Here is a 21,970-nt window from a genome sequence, read left to right on the forward strand (position 1 = left end):
ATGACTTACACTGAAAGCATTTTCACCAAGTTGTTTACAGGAGATATTCATGTTAAAAGTACATGTACTGCAAATTTACAGCAAAAAAGTGTCTTTTGGTATCTGCAGAGTTGACCTAGTGCTATGAACAAAAAAGTAGATTCAATTCCTGAAATGATTTTCCAGTTTCATCACCAACTCATTGTGCGTGCTTAAGCAAGTTACTCAGCCTCTGAGTATGTTAGTTTCTCCACCGATAAGATAGGGTTAATATTATTTGCTATTAGATAACGTCAGCAAAGCACGTGGAGAGCCTCCGATGGAAGGCGCCACAAGTATCTCACTATCTGAAGCGTGACCTCATTCTGTCTGGACGGTGGACTTTACCAGGCTTGCTGGTGATCCCAGCACCTGCCTTCAAAACTTTTCCTGTTCAACTTGCTTTTCACTTTACTCATTTCTATTTAGACTCTGTGCATTTTCACTTCACTGTACTGTTTGCATTGTTTTGAGGAGAGGTGATGCTTTGAAGAAACCATGAGACCATGGTTTCTGGGTTTCTTTTGTTTTTTTTTTGTTGGTTTTTACGCATATGCTTATATTTAAGATTTGAAGCAAATACAAAAGCACTCGGACAACTTTGTAATTATAACTATGAGAGTTATATTAGCTTTCTTGCTTGAGTTATTTACATTTTAATTCATGTTAAAAGGTAATTTTCAGCGTGCCCATATATCTTTATGTTCCTTCGTGGAAGACTTGAGGCAGATGTTGAAACTGCTGTCAATTTTAATGTTTGTGCCCCTTTTCTAGAAGAACAAGATAACATGATACAAGGGGGCAAACAATTATTTGCTGAGGACTAAATCTGAGTTTAACCTCTAGTCCAGCCAGCTAATACATATTGATCTCCTCTGGTAAAATGGCAAAGGTCAAAGGGCTACTTCAGGAACAACCAGATGCCTCTAAAAGTAGACCTGCTGATTCCATAACAAATAAAACTCACGGGTGAAGTCAGAGGTAGGAAGTCGGCTGCATTTCCTGAACACGGGAGCCCTTCACTCCCCGTGTCTGTCAGCCTTCTTATCCGAGGCTAATAAGAATATTTCAGAGGAGCCGGCTTGGTCTTTGAAATCTATCAATTAACATCAGAAAATCTAATTCTTGGCACTATTTCCAAAGGAAAAGATTTCATCAGAATCTGCCCGGTAAGATGTTATATTTCAAGTGACAAGTGTTACACCATCCAAACACAGCTTGAGTCATCTGTTGAACAATGGGCAGATTATGTACTTCTCTAAGAGATGAACTTTCATCAGAGACATCAAGCAACATACTAGGGGCTTTACAGTATTTCCCTCATATCCATTATATGTTTATGGTTTATCAGGTATGGTTTTATATCATTTTTGCTCCTTAAGAAGTAGATATGATGATGGGATCGACTATAGCATGATGGTTCAGAATGTAGGCTCTGGAGTCAGGAGGTGAGTTCAAATCCCATCTCCACCAGTTACTAACAGTACAGCTTTGTGCCTCTGTTTCCTCATCTATAACTGGGAGATAGTAATAGGATCTACTTCAAAGGATTATGAAAATTAAATGAGAAACCATGTGTGCAGGGCCTATGGTGGTGTCTGGTGCATATTAAGTGTTCAATAAATGTTAGCTTAGACTCTACTAAGCTTGGTGTGACACAGGTTGGGGCCTCTGAAAAGCTGTGAGACAAACTTTCATGTGCAGGATTCTTACTAGGGAGTGCCCTTGGTATGAACACCTATGGAAGGGAAGGAAAGGAAGCAGAATGGGGGAGAAGGAGAAGTCACACTGTAATAGCCTCAGCCAACCCCATAGGGAAGCTTGTGTGCAAATGCCTCATCTGAGTTACACTGTGTCGGACTGAGAAGACTGAGCCTTTGTATGGCCTCCATCAGTCATTGCATGTGCACCACTCTCCCCCTCGCCGGGCAGCATCTTGGGCAAAGTGGCTCTCCGCAGCTGAGGCAACCCATGAAGTGACTGACAGTGCAGACTGTCCATGGACGGCACGCCCAGCAGCTGGTGCAACGAAGTCTTCCTTGTAGGGATCTAGGTGGCCCACCTTCATTGTTCAACACAGGGTGGTCTGTGCAGCATTTGGAAAAGAATGTCAACAAATTACAGATGCTTGAATAGAAGTGAGGTCTTTGAGGGTAAGAGCAGGATAGTCAAGCTGAATAAGCCTAAACCATGGGAACAGGAGAAAGAACTAGATATGGATGATGGAAAGTTTTCTCATTCATTTTAATTCCCCAGGTTTTTGGAGAGGTTGGATTCTAGTTCCCTGGAAGCCCTTTGTTTAATGAACATTGTGATGGGTTGGGGTTTGAAATGGAGGTGTAACCTGGGAGAAAGCCCTCGAATTCTGCATAATAAGGGTCACCTAGGAGGGTGGAAATAGAAGCCAGCCACAGCCCATGCCATTCCCAAGGGGCGAGGAGAATCATTGTTAAGAATTTTTTAGCTAATGTGGTAACTAGTTACGGCTAACATTGTATCTTTGATGTCCTTGACACTTTCTAAGTGTTTTCCATGTATCATCTCACTTGATCCTCACAACACTCTAAAATAGTAGTTACCAGGATTTCTCCCATTTTAGAGACGAGGGAACTGAAAGAAGTAATTTGCCAGTGTCGTGCAGTGAGAAAGGTGTGGAGCTGGGTTTGGGACACAGGCAGGCAGAAGCCAGATTGTAGGGCCGGTGCTTTTAATCGTCCTTTGCCCTCAGTCTCTGTGCAATTGCCACTGCTTCTGATACAAATGGACTCTATCTTAGGAATTCAAAGAGGTGTCATTTTGCATCAAGACTGAGAGAGGGCAAAAACAGAGGCTGTGTGGTATGCAGGGAAAGGTGACACCCAGGTTGCGTGTTGGTATTTTGAAAAAGATGAACCGTGAGACAACACTGCAGGCCTTTAGTTATAAAAGCAGGATGCCAGTGTGGGCAAACATGAGTCAACAGGGAGGATTGTGTGATGACTGTCTTACCCGACTTGAACTTCTTCAGACCCTTGGTACGTGCAATACCGGATTCCACAAAGCTGAGCAAGGAGGAAAGAAAGAGAAGGGTGTAAAGGACAGCCACAAATGAGAATCTGCAGGTTGGAAAAGGACTCACCTATATAGCGTCCAAACAAACTGGGAGGGAAATACCGTCCACTGGGTCCTAGAGACTATATACACAGTGATCAGAACAGATGTTTTAAAGCCGGTTGCCTGGGTTCACATCTCTGCTTCGCCACTTGCTACTTGGGTATTTAACTTTTTAAAACTGATTTTTAGGAAGGGAGAGAGAGAAACATCGATCAACTCTCTCCTGCAACCTGGGTGTGTGCCTTGACCAAGAATCGAACCGGCCATCTTTTGGTGCATGGGACGCTGCTACAACCAACTGAGCCGCACCAGCCAGTGCGCTACTTGGATGTTCTACTTTCTGTGCTTCAGTCTCCTGTCTACTAAATTGGATAACGGTACCACTTCACAGGGTTATTGTGAGGATTAAATTAACTAATGCATATAAAGCACTTGGAACAGCTCTAATAAGCACTTGATAAATAGCTAACAAAATATTAAAAAGGGTGAAGGCAACTTAATACATATTCAGATATAAAGATCTTTACATAGCTCTTTTCCATCTTTGTTGTACAAAATATGAGGAAGTCCATTTAAACTATGAGACTGAGAACAGATTTTTAAAAATGCTTGCCCATCAAGAAGTGCACATAATTACTGTGGGTGAGTGTTCTCTATAGAGGGCGGGAAGGCATGGAGCAGATTCTCTTCTTGAGTCAGCCTGAGAATGGTGCTCCAAGTGGGAAAACGCTGAAACATTAGGTTTGAATCAGGGCTACATGGCTGCCTATCACACCTCACTTGCCCAAGACACGGACTGAAAACTAAAGAAAGCTCAGTGTTCTGTTGAAGATCTTACAATAAATAGTAGCCATTATCTATTAAAATAGTCCCCAGAGTTTTGATAACTGTTTCCATTTTTTCAGCACAGAAAGCAGAGAAGCCATGGGAAGAAATCCGAACACATTTGTAGCAGAACTACAAACTTATCTAGACAGAGCCATGACCAGGACCCAGATTTAAAAGCTTTAAACGTTATTTCCATTACCTTTGATTTGAAGAAAATGAATTAACCAGTTTGACATCACATTATGTAGAGGTCTTTATATACTTGAAGATGTATTCAGTTGCCCCTTAACCATCTCTGCTTATTCTTTGGTCTGACCTCTCAGCAGACTGCCATTCCCACTTTTTCTGGACCCTGTTAAAGGGGTGACCTAGGCAAAGAGGTTTAACCATGTATTAACCAGGGATATTCCAATCAGATCCACCCCTCGGTGTGTTTAAGTCACAAAGGGGAAGTGGCTAAGGCACAGTGAGTCGGAAGTAGAGAGGCAGAGGGAATGGCTGCTGAGACTCCACCCAGAACAGCCTTCCCGGTTCGTGTATATTCCTGCCGTGGGGTCTGAGACGTATATCCTTACAACGCCCACTCCACTCTTCCTCCTTTTCTCTTTTGCTGGTTAAACAGAGTTTTTGTTTATAATCAAACAATTCCTGGCTAAATGCATGACTATTTCTACTTCACACTGCTAAAAGTCAACATCAAGACATGCAGAGAGAAGAATCCAGTCTACCACTGTGTGCTTAGTGTTTCTGGGAGAGAAGATACATGAGCTAAATAGATTCTTAGCAATACAGCACTTGGAAGATTCCTCTGTGAAGACACCACTTTCAATGATCAAACCTTGTCAATTCCACTCCTCATCTTACTAATCCATCTTCCCCCCACACCATCTCTGAACTATAATATCCTAAGGCAATATGGGAAGATGTAAGGAAACTTGCTAGCTCTTTTAAGGAAACTCTAATTCCAAATCTCACTGTGGAAAGATCTCAGGGCCTCCCAGCTTTGTCTCTTGTCATTCCCCTTCCCCTTGGGGACCTCTCACTTATGATCCTTGCTTCTCCAGAAAAGGGTTAATTTCCTTACACCACTGGAATAGGCCCCTTTGTCTTAAATTTCTCATAGCACCACTGAATCCAGGGTGAAATACAGGGTGTCCCCTCAAAAATGCATATACACTTAACAGCTAATATCTCTATTTTGAAAATGAAGTGTATTTTAATAAATTATTCAGCGTGTATATAGGGGGATGGACATCCTATATATGTGTGTATATAGGGGGACACCCTATCCTATATAATAAAAACCTAATATGCTAATCGACTGAATGACCAGTCGCTATGATGCACACTGACCAGCAGGGGGCAGACACTCAATACAGGAGCTGCCCCCAGCCCGCAGGCCCCCAGGCCAGCCAAGGCGGGTGCTAGCAGGGGCCCCCAATCGCCCCGCTGGTCACCCAACAGATCGGCCCTGATTGCCGGCCAGGCCTAGGGGCCCTACCCATGCACAAATTTCATGCACCAGGCCTCTAGTAGTTATGTAAAACTTTAGAAAAAGGTTTGGGAATAACGAGGAAAAGCAAATGAAACACTGTGAAAGATACAGCTTACCTATTCTAACTAACTAGTTAAGGTGTCCAATTTTTATTCAACAAATATTTGAGCACTCTATTGTGATTACTGTACATGTCATGACGACACACCTGCTCTCAAGAGGCATAAGGCAGCGGGAGTGTGCTAACTGCTGTGTCAGTGGTGATTCAGGATGAATGAGAGCACAGAGACAAGGCAGCCAGACCAGTATTTGGGGGAAGGGAATTAGGGAAGGTTTCAGTGAAGTTGTCTAAAAAAAACCCCAAGGCCTTAAAAAACAAATATGAATGAGCAGAGCATGAAACTGGGGAAAGGGAGAGGGCAGGAAATGAAGCATTCCAGAAGGTTCCAAGCATGTGCAAAAGGGAAGAGTACAATGTGTAGATTGTGAAGGGTTATTCCTTGTTTATGCTCAGGTGACAGGCTGTATTTTTCCTACCATTCAGAAGAGTCCACAAGAACGCCAGGATGCCTCTGAATCTAGGCCAGAGAGAGATACGTATTCAAATTCAGTTTCCTTTTTTTACAGACAATGGCATCTTCCTCAGTTTGGCTTCCCAGACTCAGGACTGACGTCTTCATTCCAGGTGTCTAATGCCAGTAGAATCGTCCTAAGATTTTGCCTTGACCTTGATAGGGACACTATGGCAGAACAGTCCATTAACTTTACACATTCAGCGAGAAATAAATTCTTCCTTACATTGCCACCGTAAAGGCCACTTTCCAAAGATGGAAGATTGAAGGGAAACCGGGGTTTGTCTTTAGTTTAGGCAGGAACTATGTAAACCCTTCTGTTACACTTCTCCTCACAGAATGAAAATCAAGGGTGTTTTGTTTGTTTGTTTTGATTTAAAGAACTTTATTTTCCTTCTCCGGATAGGAAGCCTACAAAATTTATTATGCTTTAACAGGAAAATACAGGGTCAGTCTTTCCCAAGAGGCCTTGTATTTCAACTCCATGGGCCAGAAAGACAGACTGAATGAAGCCAAGGGGGAGATCCGACTATAATCAATCTACTTTCTGACCAGTGGCACACAGGGTCCCTGACCTTCTCCGTTCTCCGGATTCTATGTCTATTCAGCCATGTGAGCACAGGCACTTAGGAGAAATGTGCACATCACTTCAATCATTTCCCCACTCCTGGATTTATCTTGATCCACTCAATGTCTGCTTTCTGCCAACAGTAAACCCCAGAGGTCAGGAGGTCAAAGGTTCTTGATGTCTACCTGGGGTTCCTTTGGAGGCCCAGCAACCAGCCTTTCCTTCAAGATCCATTCTGTACCTTTGGATCATGCTAACCGCACACAGTAATAACCCCGAGTTCCCAAGGCGGCATGACATGGGATGAGGAGGACCTACGGATCAAGCCTGCTAGAGAGAAGGCGAGGTGGATGCAAAAAGATGAAAATCAAGTTTACTTCGGTCTTTGTTTTGAGAATTGGAGGTTTAGAAAACTTCCTTAAATAGAAGGAAGTCATAAAAGGGAAGCAAATTAAGTTTCTAGACATTTGTATGATACAGTACTGAACTCTGGTTTTCCCTGGACCAATGTTGTCACCCAATGTCACAATGTGACTCATCTCTAGACACCCTAGTGCAGTGATGGCGAACCTTTTGAGCTCGGCGTGTCAGCATTTTGAAAAACCCTAACTTAACTCTGGTGCCGTGTCACATATAGAAATTTTTTGATATTTGCAACCATAGTAAAACAAAGACTTATATTTTTGATATTTATTTTATATATTTAAATGCCATTTAACAAAGAAAAATCAACCAAAAATATGAGTTCGTGTGTCACCTCTGACACGCGTGTCATAGGTTCGCCATCACTGCCCTAGTGTCTATTTTCAAGCTAATGACATTAAATTTTCCCTTGCAAAAAGATTATAACATAAACAGAAAATAGAGTATTTTAGGTAGCAATGATCTAAAATATAGCTGTTCTTGAGCATATATTCCCAATGGGCAAAACTCGGTACGTTGGGGAGCAAAAAATATTACTCTTCATCTATATAAAGCACAAAACTATATACGGTCCATAAACAGATGTCCAGAATCAGAATATTTGTGGTATTAAAATTTCATGGGGATAGACAATTCGAAAAAATATATCTAAAAAGGCTCTTCAGTGAGGAGAGAATGAAAAATTTGAGAAACACTTCTGTCAAGTCAGGAATACCTAAATTAACTTTATTCTAGTGATAATTCAAAATCCCAAGATAAAACAGAAAATCATGGAAATTCTACTTCTAACCTATGTACTTGTGACTGAATCCAATTCTGTGGCCTTTGTTTCTCCCAGCAGAAGTCACTCAAATTGTTCAAGTGTAAAGAAAACCCTAGGATTAGTAATATAAAAAAAGTTGATGAATCATTAAATTTACAACACATACAAAGAGTACAAACCAAGAAAAGTAGATTTATTTAAATTACTAAAATAGCTTTTAAAGTCATTTACGGATCAGCTGCTATAATTATTTTTCCAGAAAGGTAAGCAAAATTAATTACTTTAAAATTATTTTGGTCAGTGAAACATTTAATAAAAACAATTTGTTTCTCCATATAATATATAGGTATAAAATAAGCCTTTTCAAAAACTCTTCTTGTGTTAGAATCCTCTATAAGTCAGACGATCTGATTTCTGACAGGAACAAATTATAACAACATGAGGTATAAATTTATGAATACTGGTAGTCTTAGGGGGAAGAAATTAGACCACACTCTACTACCAGTCATGGGATCTTCAAAAGGGTTGTTGATAATTAAAAAAACAACAAGATGGCTCTAGGATTTTAAGATTCTAAGAAAATCAAAGCAATTGATAGATGAGAAAGCTGTTACAGATGCAAAAGATATAACCAAAATATTATAGTACAGTAATGTACAGTAGTACATTTTAACATCCTTCACACATGGTAAAGTTCACTTTCTTTTTGGCTTGAGGCACTCAAGTTTATCATGTGCATAGTAAATCTTTATATTTGTTATAAGAGTCACTAAAAGAGACTGTAACAAGTGGACATGTAGAAAATTAAACCCTTCAATAGCCCAGAAAAGCTGGTTAACAAATGGTCTACCAAGTCCCTCCCTTGCCCAGAAACTACATTTCTTAATTCAAAACAAAACTTAAGGATATATCCAAAATAAACCGCTCTGGATTTACCTGCCCTTAAAAGTCAAATGAACAAGTACACTTAACCTCGTGATATCATGCTTCACAATCGTTGAGTGGACCAAAAATTTCTTAAAAGTAAAAAAAGGACATGTGAAAAACAAATCCCAACAAAATGCATTGAGAATGGAGTTTAGATAACTATGTTTGACTGAGTCTCTGTGGCTTACTTAACATTTTACCTTTAAGAGTTATTTTTTCCCCTCCTTTCCTTCCCCATTCCACAAACTCTCTCTGTTCCTTTGCCTCCAAAATCAAAGGAAAAAATAACAACCCAAACACACACTCAGATGACCTTTCGCGTTACTTTTGTTCCTATAAGCAGAAGCTAAGGAACTCACACCTAAAAGAAAACAAAATGGGAAAACCCACAGTTGCATTTAGGGAGCTGCCTTACTAAAAACAAACGGAAAAGTCTACGTTAAAAATCGGGAGGCTTCGTAGGAAGGATTTTCTAGTCCATCCTACTGGTCATTCCATAGTAATAATGATTCAGCCAGCATCTAAATTGATCCTCTATGGGACTGCATATAACTTACAGTTCTCTGATACCAGTAACACAAATCTTAATGGAAATAGGGAAATGTTTCTCTCAAACAACAGGTAATAGGTCGGAGAAATGATTTAGAACTTTACTTCCTTCAGAAAGAAAACAGTTCTTTCACAAAGATGCTTTCTGTCTCTGGTTACAAAGTCCAAAAAATTCTCAGCACTTGGGACATGATTTCTCTTCTGTCGCCGCTTATAAGCAGATGCCCCTTTTCAGGGCGTTTTCAGGCTGTACAGGCAGGACGAGGTGGGAAATGCGGCTCCAGAGCCCACTCAGTTTGTCTGGGTCCATATGTTTGTAGGAGGTGGGTGTGTTAGAGTTGGTGAACTTGACTTTGAGGAAATCCCTCACTTTTTCTTCAATTTCCTTTAGGCCTAGACTGGTTCCAAGTGTTTCCTCCTCCAACAAGACGGTCAGGACTAAGGCTACATCTTTGAAGGCCGCATTTTCATGGTCACAATACTTGTAGAAGATCAAAGTGGAGCCGGCGGGCAGGGACTCGAAGCGGTGCACCACGGCTGCGTTCTGGCCATTTTGGAATCCATTGCTCAGTTCTTGGTCCACCTCTAGTTTCACAGCATCACTGTCCTCAGTAGCTCTGCCTGTCCCATCGATCCGGATGGCACGGACACTTCGGTGGGATGAATAGGCATCAGCGATTTGTTCACTCAGACACTTGAGTGCTTCTTCAGCATCACGGGCAGCGGTCAGCAGCAGGATAGCAGGCTGAGGACGAGGCTGGGAGCTGTTGAGATGTTTTTCCAGGAATGTTAGGCTCCTTTTCCACAGCTTCTCATCTTGACCTTGGTACTTATTCATAAGTTGTTTCATCTGGTTCTGGAACTCTTGCACAGCAGTGCTTTCTACCTCAGGAACACGAGTGTACCACCAACTCCAAAGGAAAAGAATAGTGAGCACAAGTATTGGCTGCCAACACCACTTCATCTTGACAAAAAATGCATTTTTGGGTTGTCCAGTCATGTCTGCTCAGGAAAAAAAAATGACAGATACAAATATAAATTTCTTCGAGTCAAGGGCAAGTTGACTTGTAAAACCAATATTAATCTTTTAAAAAATGTTTTTAATGAATTTTTAGAGAGAGAGGATGGGAGAGATAGAAACATCTATGAGAGAGAGATATCAACATTGATCGGTTGTCTCATGCATGCTCCCTACCGAGGATTGAGCCTGCAAGCCAGGCATGTGTCCTGACCAGGAATCAAACTGCAACCTCCTGGTTCATAGGTCGATGCTCAACCTCTGAGCAACACTGGCCAAAAAAACCAATACTAATCTTTATAAACAGACAAAAGAGGAAGGAATTTAAAGAAGAGAGCTTATAATTTACTTTCTTAATAATTTATTACACATTTTTAAGAAAATCTCACACCAATATGTTTTAAGTTATGTGTATAAGCATACTTATATCTCTTCAATACCCAAATGATAAAAACTCAGAGGAAAAAGTAAAATTTAAATGTATCAAATGGCATAAACAGGTCAGAAATAATTCTATATAATAAAAGCCCAGCCACCAAACGGTGGAATGACCAGAACGAAGGACTGCTCGACCAGTTGCTGTGACGAGCACTGACCACCAGGGGTCAGATGCTCAATGCAGAAGCTACCCCCTGGTGGTCAGTGCGCTCCCACAGTGGGAGCAGCTGCTCAGAGGGCAGGTCCATAGCTGCTCGGCTGACTGGGATGAGTGGCGCTCCCACAGTGGGTTGATCCCCGCAGGCCACGCCCCCACCAGTGCACAAATCCCATGCACCAGGCCTCTAGTATAATTTATAAAGCAAAACTATTATTACTACTGCTAATACTGGGAAAGTAAGCAATATTAAAAGATACTTTATAAAGCATTTTTAAATTTAGAAACCCAGAGTTCAGATGGCTAATCAAGATAGAATTTTTAAAGTTTTTGAAGTGTATAAAAAGATAAAGAAAAGGATGCACTCTAAGTGAACACCTTGCATATAATATAGCTAGCTGTCCCTTTGGTTGCACTGATGCAAGTTAACACTGGTAAAATTTAGTTTGCAACTCATTCCTAATTATTATTGGCTATCATGATATCAAGTTACTTATCTACTGCTTTTCAGTTTATAAAGCACTCTCTCATATGTCACACACTTAATTGTTTAATATAATGGCAATGAAAATCCTTCTATACCTTCTAATTATTGACTGATTTCTTTAGGCTAATAATTCACTATGGACCTTTTAGAGCAATAGTTGTCATAGGTCTCATAATACTAACACATTATTAACTTTTCCCATCATGTTGACACTTGCATTGATGGTACAGAAAACAAATGATTACTTAGAATGAATCACAAGGCAGTGGCACCAAATTGTACAATTATAGTTTTTGTATTCTTCATGGGCATACATTCAGTTTTACTTAAGAATGTCCTTCATAAAGCAGTTAAAATTATGTATCTTACTATAACTTGAGGTTAATAAGAAATAATTTGAGCACAAATTTTAATATTCTATGTGAAGAAATTGGAAGCACTCATAAAGCACTTTGCCCTAACTGGTTTGGCTCAGTGGGTAGAGCGTCGGCCTGCGGACTGAAGGGTCCCAGGTTCGATTCCGGTCAAGGGCATGTACTTTGGTTGTGGGCACATCCCCAGTGGGGGTGTGCAGGAGGCGGCTGATTGATGTTTCTCTCTCATCGATGTTTCTAACTCTCTCTCCCTCTCCCTTCCTCTCTGTGAAAAATCAATAAAATGTATTTTAAAAAATAAAGCACTTCTTTTTATTAAAACTGAATTTATTGGGATAACATTGGTTAATAAAACTATACAGGTTCAGTTACATAAAGCACTCTGATGCATAGCCCAATACAATGGCTGTTTCAGGAAAAGAACTTGTGCAACTGAGGTGTGAACTGACCTAGTGCTTTTTTTCATGAAATTTTTCATTGAAAGAACAAGTGACAAACTATGGTTAGTCGGATTTCCATATCTGATAGACATTTTCTTGAAAATGAACAAAGTGAGCCCAACCGACAGTATTTGTTGCCAATTATAAAATTTAAGGTTTCAAGTGAAAATTACGATTGTGGAAATATTGTATCTACCACTATCAGCTCAAAAGCTCCCAATTCTAAAAGACTTTTTTGTCGGTGGTGATATTAACAAATGTACTCTTTTGATATTGTATTACAAATGTCTCAACATTTGGAAGAATTTCGTAACTTAATGAATCAATATTTTCCAAATGACCAGCGCATGATAGTCTATTCAAAGTACAACAAAGACCAATAGGTTTTATAGAATACAAAAAGTTTGTTAATGTGGTCTCCGATTTCACATTTCAAACAGCAGTTAGAAACTACCATTTGTTGAGTTTTGGAGAGTATCAAAATTAAAATATCCACAATTATCAGAAACTATTAAAATTCTACGTATCTGTAGAAAGCTGGATTTTCTGCAGATACTTCAACCAAATCAATATACTGCAACAGACTGAAGGCAGAAGTAAAAAGTAGGTAAGCTCTATTTTGTTAAGCCAGGCATTAAAGAGATTGGAAAAAAATATAAAGCAAGTTATCACTCTTATTATTCAAAAATAAAATGTCAGAAAAGAATTTCAACTTTATTTTCTAGTTAAATATGGATATGTATAACCCATATTTTTTTAAAATAGAGTTTTGGGGGTACTTATTAATTTCACTAGTAGAAAGTAATATTGAGACCAAAAAGTCTGCAAATCAGTTATTGTCTTAGTACTCATTAGGAAACTAAATTTGCCCCCAACACTACAGAGAAGGTAAGTGATCCAATCTAATTCAAATACAGGCCTATGGACTCTCAAACCCACGATAATCCTGTTATGTTATGCTATGTGAGGTCTTTTTTTTTTTTTTGACTCAGCAATGTTCACTTGGTTAATAGTATTAGTAGCTTTAATTTATTAACTTTTACTTTTGGTTGGATGGACAATAAAGTGAAGGGGGAAACCAGTTGTCCTTTCTTATCATTTAACCTTAAAGAATTTCACCGCTAGTAAAATATACTTTTCCCTCTGAAGTGCTTAAAATATAATTCTTCAAATAGCATTAAGTTATTTTGCTGTCAAACACAATTAAAGACAATTATGGATCACCAGTTTTAGAGACTCACTTAATAAAAACTGAACATACTTACGTTGGCTGAAGGTTGATGGAGACTGGTTTCCAAACTCTGATTTCTGAAAGCTGTCATCTAATGATAGGAGTAATAAAGACTATCAATTTATGTTTCATAACTTAAGTATTTCCAACAGAGAAAGAAAATAAAAATTCCACCAAGAGGAAAAAAAAGGTGGAGATCAGCCAGAAACAGAAGAAAAAAGCAGAAGTGCCCATTAGAATGACAGCTCCTTGAGACAGGGACCTATTTCCCTCACAATTATTGACGGCATGTCTAGTACAAAGCGTACTCTTAATACATTCGCTCCGTGAGAAAGCCTTCAAGTATCTGATCCAAATTATTTAACGGGAACTGTGAAACTTCTGGGACAAAGTTAGGAGGTTCAAATAAGCACAACTATAATGAAAGGAAACATATACTATCTGAAGACCTGACATCAAATAGTACCAGTAATTTTTAGAGGGGCTGGGTGAAAAAGGTGAAGGGATCTAGAAGTACAAATTGGCAGTGACAAATAGCGATTTAAAGTACAAACAACATAGGAAACAGAGTCAATAATATTGTAATAACAACATATGGTGCCAGGTGGGTACTAGCCTTATGAGGGATCCTTCAGAAGTTATATAAACAACTAACCACTATGCTGTACACCTGAAACTAGCATAATATCAAATGTCAACTGTAATAGAAATTTTAAAGTTTTCAATAAAATAAATAAAAAATTACGCTAAACAAACTTTTCACCATTTTGTTAATAGGCAAGTAAATCTGTTTTATGTTTGTGATTAAACAATAGATTTCAAAGATAATTTTCTCACAACTTCATCAAATCTCTACTTCTATCATTACTTCAGAAAACAAATTAAAAACTACCCTAACTCTTTTCTTTTTCCCTCCATCTTTCTTGGCTTGGCCACAGATTTTAACTTCTAGGAGAGAGGTTACAGAAGGACAGGGGTTCAGAAGGTGGAGAAGCTAAGTTACTCATACACATGATCTACGTTTACCAATACTAACATTTATCGGCTGTCTGGAGTCACAACTCTGTGTGTGTGTGTGTGTGTGTGTGTGTGTATAATCTTTCAGGTGTTTATCAACAGCTTTCATTTGAGAAACATCAAACTAAACTGGAGGAATAAAATTAGCACTGCCAAGGTCCAGAAATAACCTTATTTTTGGTCATATGACAAAAACCCTCAAATGAAGCAAATGACATCAACCTTAACTCTAAAGACACATTGTTTTACAATTCCTACTTCAGCCCAGGACACTACATCTTTTAGAAGCTGCTAAATTAGATTACTAAATAAACAAATGCATAAAAATATTCAATAGATTATGTTAGCTTGAATACCTCACTCCTTAGCTGCAAAGATCAAATGAGATAATAGTATATAAAAATGCTGTGAAGTGCTACACTACGATGATATTAAAGACAAGTAGCTAAATAATAGTTATGTAACATGTAATATTTATATAACTCATAAAAAATAAATTAAGAAAACAAAACTAACACCAACAAAATCTAGAAAATAATCTTATTTACAACTAGTAGCCCTGCGCATGAATCCATGCGCCAGCAGATCGCTGCCGCCCTCCTGTAGCTCCCCCCACCCCCACTCATAGCTTGTTGCCCTGCCCTCTCCTGTAGCTCTTCGCCTCCTGCTTGCTTGCTACCCTGCCCCATCCTGTAGCTCTCTGCCGCCCCCTTGTAGCCAGTAGGTCGCTGCCGCCCTCCTGTAGCTCTCTGCCCGCTGCCCCACCCTCCTGTAGCTCTCTGCCCGCTGCTCTGCCCTCCTGTAGCTCTCTGCCCGCTGCCCCACCCTCCTGTAGCTCTCTGCCCGCTGCCCCACCCTCCTGTAGCTCTCTGCCCGCTGCCCCACCCTCCTGTAGCTCTCTGCCCGCTGCCCCACCCTCCTGTAGCTCTCTGCCCGCTGCCCCACCCTCCTGTAGCTCTCTGCCCGCTGCCCCACCCTCCTGTAGCTCTCTGCCCGCTGCCGGTCGTTACGCCTAAGGGTGTAATGGCTAATTAGCATATTCCTCTCTTATTATATAGGAAGGATGGTACCAGAAAAAAAATAGAACTAAACTTAACTAAGGAAGTGAAAGACTTGTATACTGAAAACTATAAAACACTGATGAAAGGAATTTAAAGCAGACACAAGTAAATGGAAAGACATCCCATGTTCATAAATTGAAGAATTAAATTCTTAAAATGTCCATATTGCCTAAAGTAATCTACAAATTCAGTTCAAGCCCTATAAAAATTCCAATGGCATTTTTTACAGAAATAAAATTCATATGGTACCACCAAAACTCCAAATAGCCAGAGCAAGCTTGAGTAAAAACAATAAAGCTGGAGGTGTCACATTTTCTGATTTCAAAATTCATGACAAAGCTAAAATAATCAAAACAGCATGGTCTGGCATAAAAACAGATACATAGACCAATGGAAGAGAATAGAGTCTAGAAATAAACCCCCGCAGATATGGCCAACTGATCTTAGACAAGTGTGACAGAGCTCAGTCTTCTTAATATATGATGTTTGGGAAAACGGATATCCACATGCAAAAGAATGAAACTAGACCCTTATCATGTAGTATACACAAAAATCAACTCAAAATGGATGAAAAACTTAAACCTAAGAACTAAAACCATGAAGCTCCCAGAAGAAACACAGAGAAAGAGCTTCTTGATACTGGCCCTGGCAATGACTTCTTGGATATGGTGACAAAAGCAGAAACAAAACATGAGATTACATCAAACTAAAAAGCATAATGAACTAACTTGAGACAAAGTAGGAATACAAACAGGTAAAATACAAAAAATCAGCTAGCAATTTAGCAACTAAAAAATGTATTTCTACATTCCAATTAGATCCTCAATGTAATTATTTTACCTTCTACACTGCATTTGTAGTGTCTTATTGGAGGAAGTGAAAATTATACAAACTTTTTTTTTTCAGGAACATGTCCAGTTTATTACATAAAGTCTCCTAATTTTATTTTATTTGTTTTAAAACCTTTACTGTTAAAAGTATTACATATGTCCCTCTATTTCCCCCACTGACCCCTTCTAGTCCACCCCTGCCCCCTGGCCTTTTTCATACACATTTTTGATAATAGTGTGCACTATACTTCACTTATCTGGAAGTAATCTGATATTAATTACCCAGAATATAGGATGTCCCCCAAAATGTATACACACTCTTCAAATAATTATAAAGGCAGTGTTTATTAAAATACATCTCATTTTCAAAATTGAGCTATCAGCTGTTTAATTGTGTAGACATTTTTGGGGACACCCTGTATATAGTTAAAAACTAAGAAATAACATGTAAAGTCTCTGAACTTTCATAGAATATATATTCAGATTCAGTTTTATTTCCAAGAGTATCTCTCAGATCTTCAAAATAAGTTTTAATTTTATAGTGGTTATAAACAAATCCTAATAAGCTGAATAATTAATAACCTTTCCTAACTCTAGTAGGACAGGATGAGCAAAATGTAAGAAGAAATGATCTTCTAATAGCAGGTACACATAGCAATAAGAAATGACAGCCAACAATAAGGCAATAACCCAGAGAACATCCTTCTAGTTGCTAGAAGGGATGCTACTTCATTCATGAATTGCTTAATAAAGCCAATTAGATCTTGAAAAAAAAAAAAAAAAGGTAACCCAGTTTTGATAGCTGAAGTAAAAACTTCATTACTGGGAAAAATGAATTGTGAGCCATTACTGTTTTGCTAATGGGAAACAAAGCCACAGAGCTTATCTTGTCCAATTATAGTGAATCACTTCATGAGCAAGAGATACATGATGGGGATTTTTATGTTATCTACATAATAATAAGGGGTGATGACCTTGTGACCTACTGTGATTAGGTGAGTAAAGAAGGGAGCGAGGTTAAGGGTCACATAAGGCATGGACTTTTATTTTATAAGGTCAAGGTTGAACATAAACACATGGCTACAGAAATTAAGATGGACACTGAATTCAAAACATGATTGCTTCATCACATCTATTTATGGTATGTCCTTATTAATGACATCACAAACACCTTAAATGCTTATCTGAAAAGTTAAATATTTTTGTATGTTAAATAATCAAGAAAAACAGCAAGTAAAATTATTTCAATGATAGGTAGAGATTTATTAACTTACTTGGCATCTTCGTCCTTATTCTTGTGGTTTGGTCAACTCTTTCCTGAAGGTTTTTTTGATATCCTGATATTTTGATATTTTGAAGGTTTTTTTGATATTTTGAGCCTGTAGCAAATACATATATCAAAATATGATTTCATATACTTTGAAAACGTATACCATACTCCCGTGTTAGACAATGTCAAAGGACCACATCAGTGAGGATGAACCACTTCCCAGCAAAACATGTAGCAAATAAATATACAGGATGGGCAAAACTGGGTTAATAATAAAACAGTGAATAATACAATAGCTAACTAAATAATAATATAAGAATAAACTCATGAAATCACCACTGTAAACCTACTTTTGCCCATCCTAAGAAACAAAACTCTGTACAAGCACTTTGCTCTGGTCTGTGAAAACGACTGAGTTCAGTAACACTTCAACTTGATTTCAATGTTAATTAAGAAGAGAAAGTTAACTCTTGCAAATAAATTACTTTCAGTAAAATTGTCCCGAACACATTTCCACATCACAGAGTAACTACCACATATAGTACCAATGTGTGGTGAATTAAAAGGCAAAGAGGATAAAATGACTTAAAAAATCCTACATAGGTAGCACTTTTTGTTGGCAGAGTAATGACAGGTTAGAATTGGTTGACTAATCAAGAATCATCAACCACTTACTTGGCACTGAATGTTGCTTATCAAGAGCTTTGAAGTCTTGACCTGAAACAGAAACAGAGATAAAGTCATAGAATCCTTGGAAATAAGAACAAGAAAAATATTGCATAAATATTTTGCTTGTTTATTATAAATACTATAAATCAAAGAAACAGAAACAAAAACCTTTCATCAGTCCCAAACATATACAGTAACTGTTTTCCCTTTTTTAAACTTCAAAATGTTCAGGAATTGGATAATTAGTAGTCAGCTTTAGGATCAATACCATCAAAGTAATGATGAACTGTCTTGAATGTTTACCAGGTGTCAGTGTAATTTTACTTAATTCTCACATTTTGTGTGGTGAATACTATTATTATTCCTATTTTACAAATAAGAAAACTTAAATTGATAACTTGCCCAATTATATATCTCAAAGTAGTAGGGCTGAGATATAAACCCTGGCAGTCCACATAACGTTATGTATTATATAAGCAAATTTGTGGACATTGCAGAGTAGGAATGAAATAAAGGATGCTGCTGCATGTTTTGCACTGGTACTTAAGGGCACCTATAAACTGATACAATGGAACTTGAAAATGATATTACAATGCTAACAAGAAAAATCTCCAAATCTGCCCAGAAGAAATGAGTTACTTCCACCCATTGATACAAGTATCAATGTAAATTTATTTTCAACTTAATTTTTTTCTGAAAACAAGTGCAATATATGCTAGCTGTAAAAGAAATGCACCTTTCTAGAAAGGTATAACTTAAAAATTAATAAATATCTAGTAAGTGTTGCCCTGACCAGTTTGGCTTGGTGGATAGAGCATCGGCCTGCAGACTCAAGGGTCCCAGGTTCGATTCCAGTCAAGGGCATGTATCTTGGTTGCGGGCACATACCCAGTAGGGAGTGTGCAGGAGGCAGCTGATCGATGTTTTCCTCTCATTGATGTTTCTAACTCTCTATTCCTCTCCCTTCCTCTCTGTAAAAAAATCAATAAAATACATGTAAAAAAAAAATCTAGTAAGTGCCTACTATGTACAAAATATTACATGTAGGAATGTCATAGTGTATAAGACTGATGTTCTTCCAGATTTGTCTTTAGTCTATACTAACAAAATATAGTACTTTTTAAAAAAGCAGACACATGATTTTTTTAATATTTCTTTTCATCGACTCTAAAAAGTACTTTTAATAGAAACACCTCAGATTTAGGGCTGTATCTTATAACCAATGGTATGTTGTAGTTTAACTGGATGGCTTTTCTTTCTCAGTGATGCATAAAATCAATGGTATCTTAGATTCAAGAAAATATATCTTGATCACCTATACTCATTTGTATAAAGCATTAACTCATTATTCATAGCTAAATGGTATTCTAATGCATGAGTGTAGCATAATTATATAGAAAGATACATTTAAGAGCTTCCAAAATCAAAGATTTTGAGTAAAAAGGGGCAAATATATAAGATGATGCAGAGTATCTTTTCCACAAATGGTTTTTGTTTCAACAGCTTATTCATTTTGTTACCTCTTAGTTTTTAAGTCACAAACCTAGAACCTACTAAAAACTAAAAATACATATAAAGTGGCATTTCATGTCAATGCCTCTTTTGAAGATCAACAAAAGAGAAACAAAGTTGAACTGAATATAAGTAGAATCACAGAGCTGAAGGAAGAAATAGATGTAAAAAATAACTCCAAAATTTAGATGATGCTTGCAAGGGCATCATGCTTGCAGATGACAACTGCTTAATGATACCTTATCAAATTGATGCTTTCATTAGCCATTCTCAAGAAGAAACACAAGAAAAATCTGCAAGGAGAAACTGACACCTTAGAATCCAGAGTGGAATCAACTCAATGGGTGTCAGCAGATTTGAAAGTTGTTATATGCAAAATTTGGGAGCAACATAAACCTTGAAGCTGATGAAAGTTAAACATTTTATAATCTTTTAATAAACTTGAATATTGTTCAAATGATAATTTGCCTTCAAATGATATGGAAAGTAAAACTTAACATTTTTTTTTCATTTATTTAATGGAAACTTGCCTATTTTCATGTCTTGCTTATTAATTAATATGTTTTTACTGATTTCAGAGAAAGGAAGGAAGAGGGAGAGAGAGAAACATCAATGATGAGAGAGAATCATTGATCGGCTGCTTCCTGCACACCCTCTACTGGGGATGGAGCCCAAAACCTGGGCATGTACACTGATCAAAAATACTGGTGCACAGGATAATGCTCAACCAACTGAACCACACCAGCCAGGGCATTATACAAGGATATATATATTTTTTATCTATTAATAACTCAAATTCTGGGGCTTGATTTAAAACTGTGAAAAGAAAAAACAATATCATTTCCATTTAACCTAAGAAATACATATTCATTGTTGATAATCTGTAAAATAATGAAAAAAAGTGAAAGAAAAATGTCACTAATGAGTCTACCACTCTAAACAAATCACTGTTAGCTTTTAGCACATTACTTTCTGATCTTTTCTTGAGTTATATTTTCTCAGCACTTTACTATGAAAATTTTCAAAGTTGTAAGCAAGGCTGTAAAACTTTCATAACCCCACCACCTAACTACCACTAACTTTTTACTACAACTCATTTATCACTAATTTATTCATCATTCCAAACCTTTGCAACAGTTAAAATTATACTGCATATAAAATTTTATACCCTTATTAAAATATGTCTATATAAGTAGGCTCAAACTATTAATTAGTTAATTAAAACCTTTCAACAAATTTACATTGCAACCAAAAATATTCAACAAATCACTGAAAGCAGTTCTGCGTTTTTTAATTCTAATTCAAGGTTGAATACTGAGATGGCTCACTCAAGAAGCAAACTCAAGATGCACGATGAGGTTTTTAAAGCATTCACCATACCCCCTTTTCAACATTTTACATGAAACTTGCAACAGAGTATCTTTAAAAACGAGAGCAGCATTGACCACACCCACAGGTAGACTTTTAAGAGTGTAAAACATGGCTTTCCTTACTTTGTGATGACTGCCAAAATGATTCTAAATGTTGACCTGGTCTGCTGGTTTGATCTAAAAAATAAAGAAGAAATATAGTACAATATAGAGTATATTTAACTTTTTAAAAATATATATTTTTTATTGATTTTTTACAGAAAGGAAGAGAGAGGGATAGAGAGTTAGAAACATCCATCAGTGGACTCCTGCACACCCCCTACTGGGGATGTGCCCACAACCAAGGTACATGCCCTTGACTGGAATCGAACCTGGGACCCTTCAGTCCGCAGGCCGACGCTCTATCCACTGCGGCAAACCAGTTAGGGCTATATTTAACTTTTTAAGTGCACATTTTACAAGAGAAAAAGGTGTACTCAAAAGAGCAAAAATACTCAGATAAACCCCAGGGAACACCTGAGTGCATAATTTTACAAGTTTCTAAAGAGTCAAGTTGTATCTAAAACATTAACTAATTATCAGTCTTTCCCCTAACTGCTTTTTCTTTTTTTACTTTATTTTTTGTTAATCCTTACCCGAGGATATTTTTCCACCGATTTTTAGAGAGAGTGGAAGGGACCGGGAGAGACAGAGAGAGAGAGAAACATATGATGTGAGAGACACATCTATTGGTTGCCTCCTGCATTCCGATAGAGCCTGCAACCAAGGTACATGCCCTTGACTGGAAAGATAGAGCCTGCAACCAAGGAATTATACCTGTGGTCCTTCAGACCAAGGGCCGATGCTCTATCCAATGAGCC

General features: G+C 38.0%; 1 protein-coding gene and 1 long non-coding RNA gene across 4 annotated transcripts in view; both read right to left on the minus strand.

Annotated features, from left to right (window-relative positions):
• Positions 1-1,978: 1,978 nt before the first annotated feature.
• Positions 1,979-7,188, minus strand: LOC106723710. The gene is made up of 3 exons (XR_001359422.1): positions 5,972-7,188; positions 3,007-3,059; positions 1,979-2,104 (listed from the first exon to the last, which is right to left on the minus strand). It is a non-coding gene; the product is annotated as an uncharacterized LOC106723710 (long non-coding RNA).
• A 744-nt stretch (positions 7,189-7,932) lies between these two features.
• The window catches only part of TOR1AIP1 (torsin A interacting protein 1), a 29,020-nt gene continuing 14,982 nt past the window's right edge, over positions 7,933-21,970 (minus strand). For all 3 annotated transcript variants that reach the window (XM_014528350.1, XM_014528349.1, XM_005880238.2), the window contains exons 7-11: positions 21,234-21,287; positions 18,235-18,276; positions 17,564-17,668; positions 13,416-13,472; positions 7,933-10,238 (exon numbers count right to left, since the gene is read on the minus strand). In XM_014528350.1, coding sequence (XP_014383836.1) covers positions 9,448-10,238; positions 13,416-13,472; positions 17,564-17,668; positions 18,235-18,276; positions 21,234-21,287 — 1,049 coding nt within the window. In that variant the 3' untranslated portion in view covers positions 7,933-9,447. The remainder of the gene's footprint in view (positions 10,239-13,415; positions 13,473-17,563; positions 17,669-18,234; positions 18,277-21,233; positions 21,288-21,970) is intronic.

This window comes from Myotis brandtii, unplaced genomic scaffold (assembly GCF_000412655.1).
Source record: "Myotis brandtii unplaced genomic scaffold, ASM41265v1 scaffold630, whole genome shotgun sequence".
In the NCBI taxonomy this organism is placed as follows: domain Eukaryota; kingdom Metazoa; phylum Chordata; class Mammalia; order Chiroptera; family Vespertilionidae; genus Myotis; species Myotis brandtii.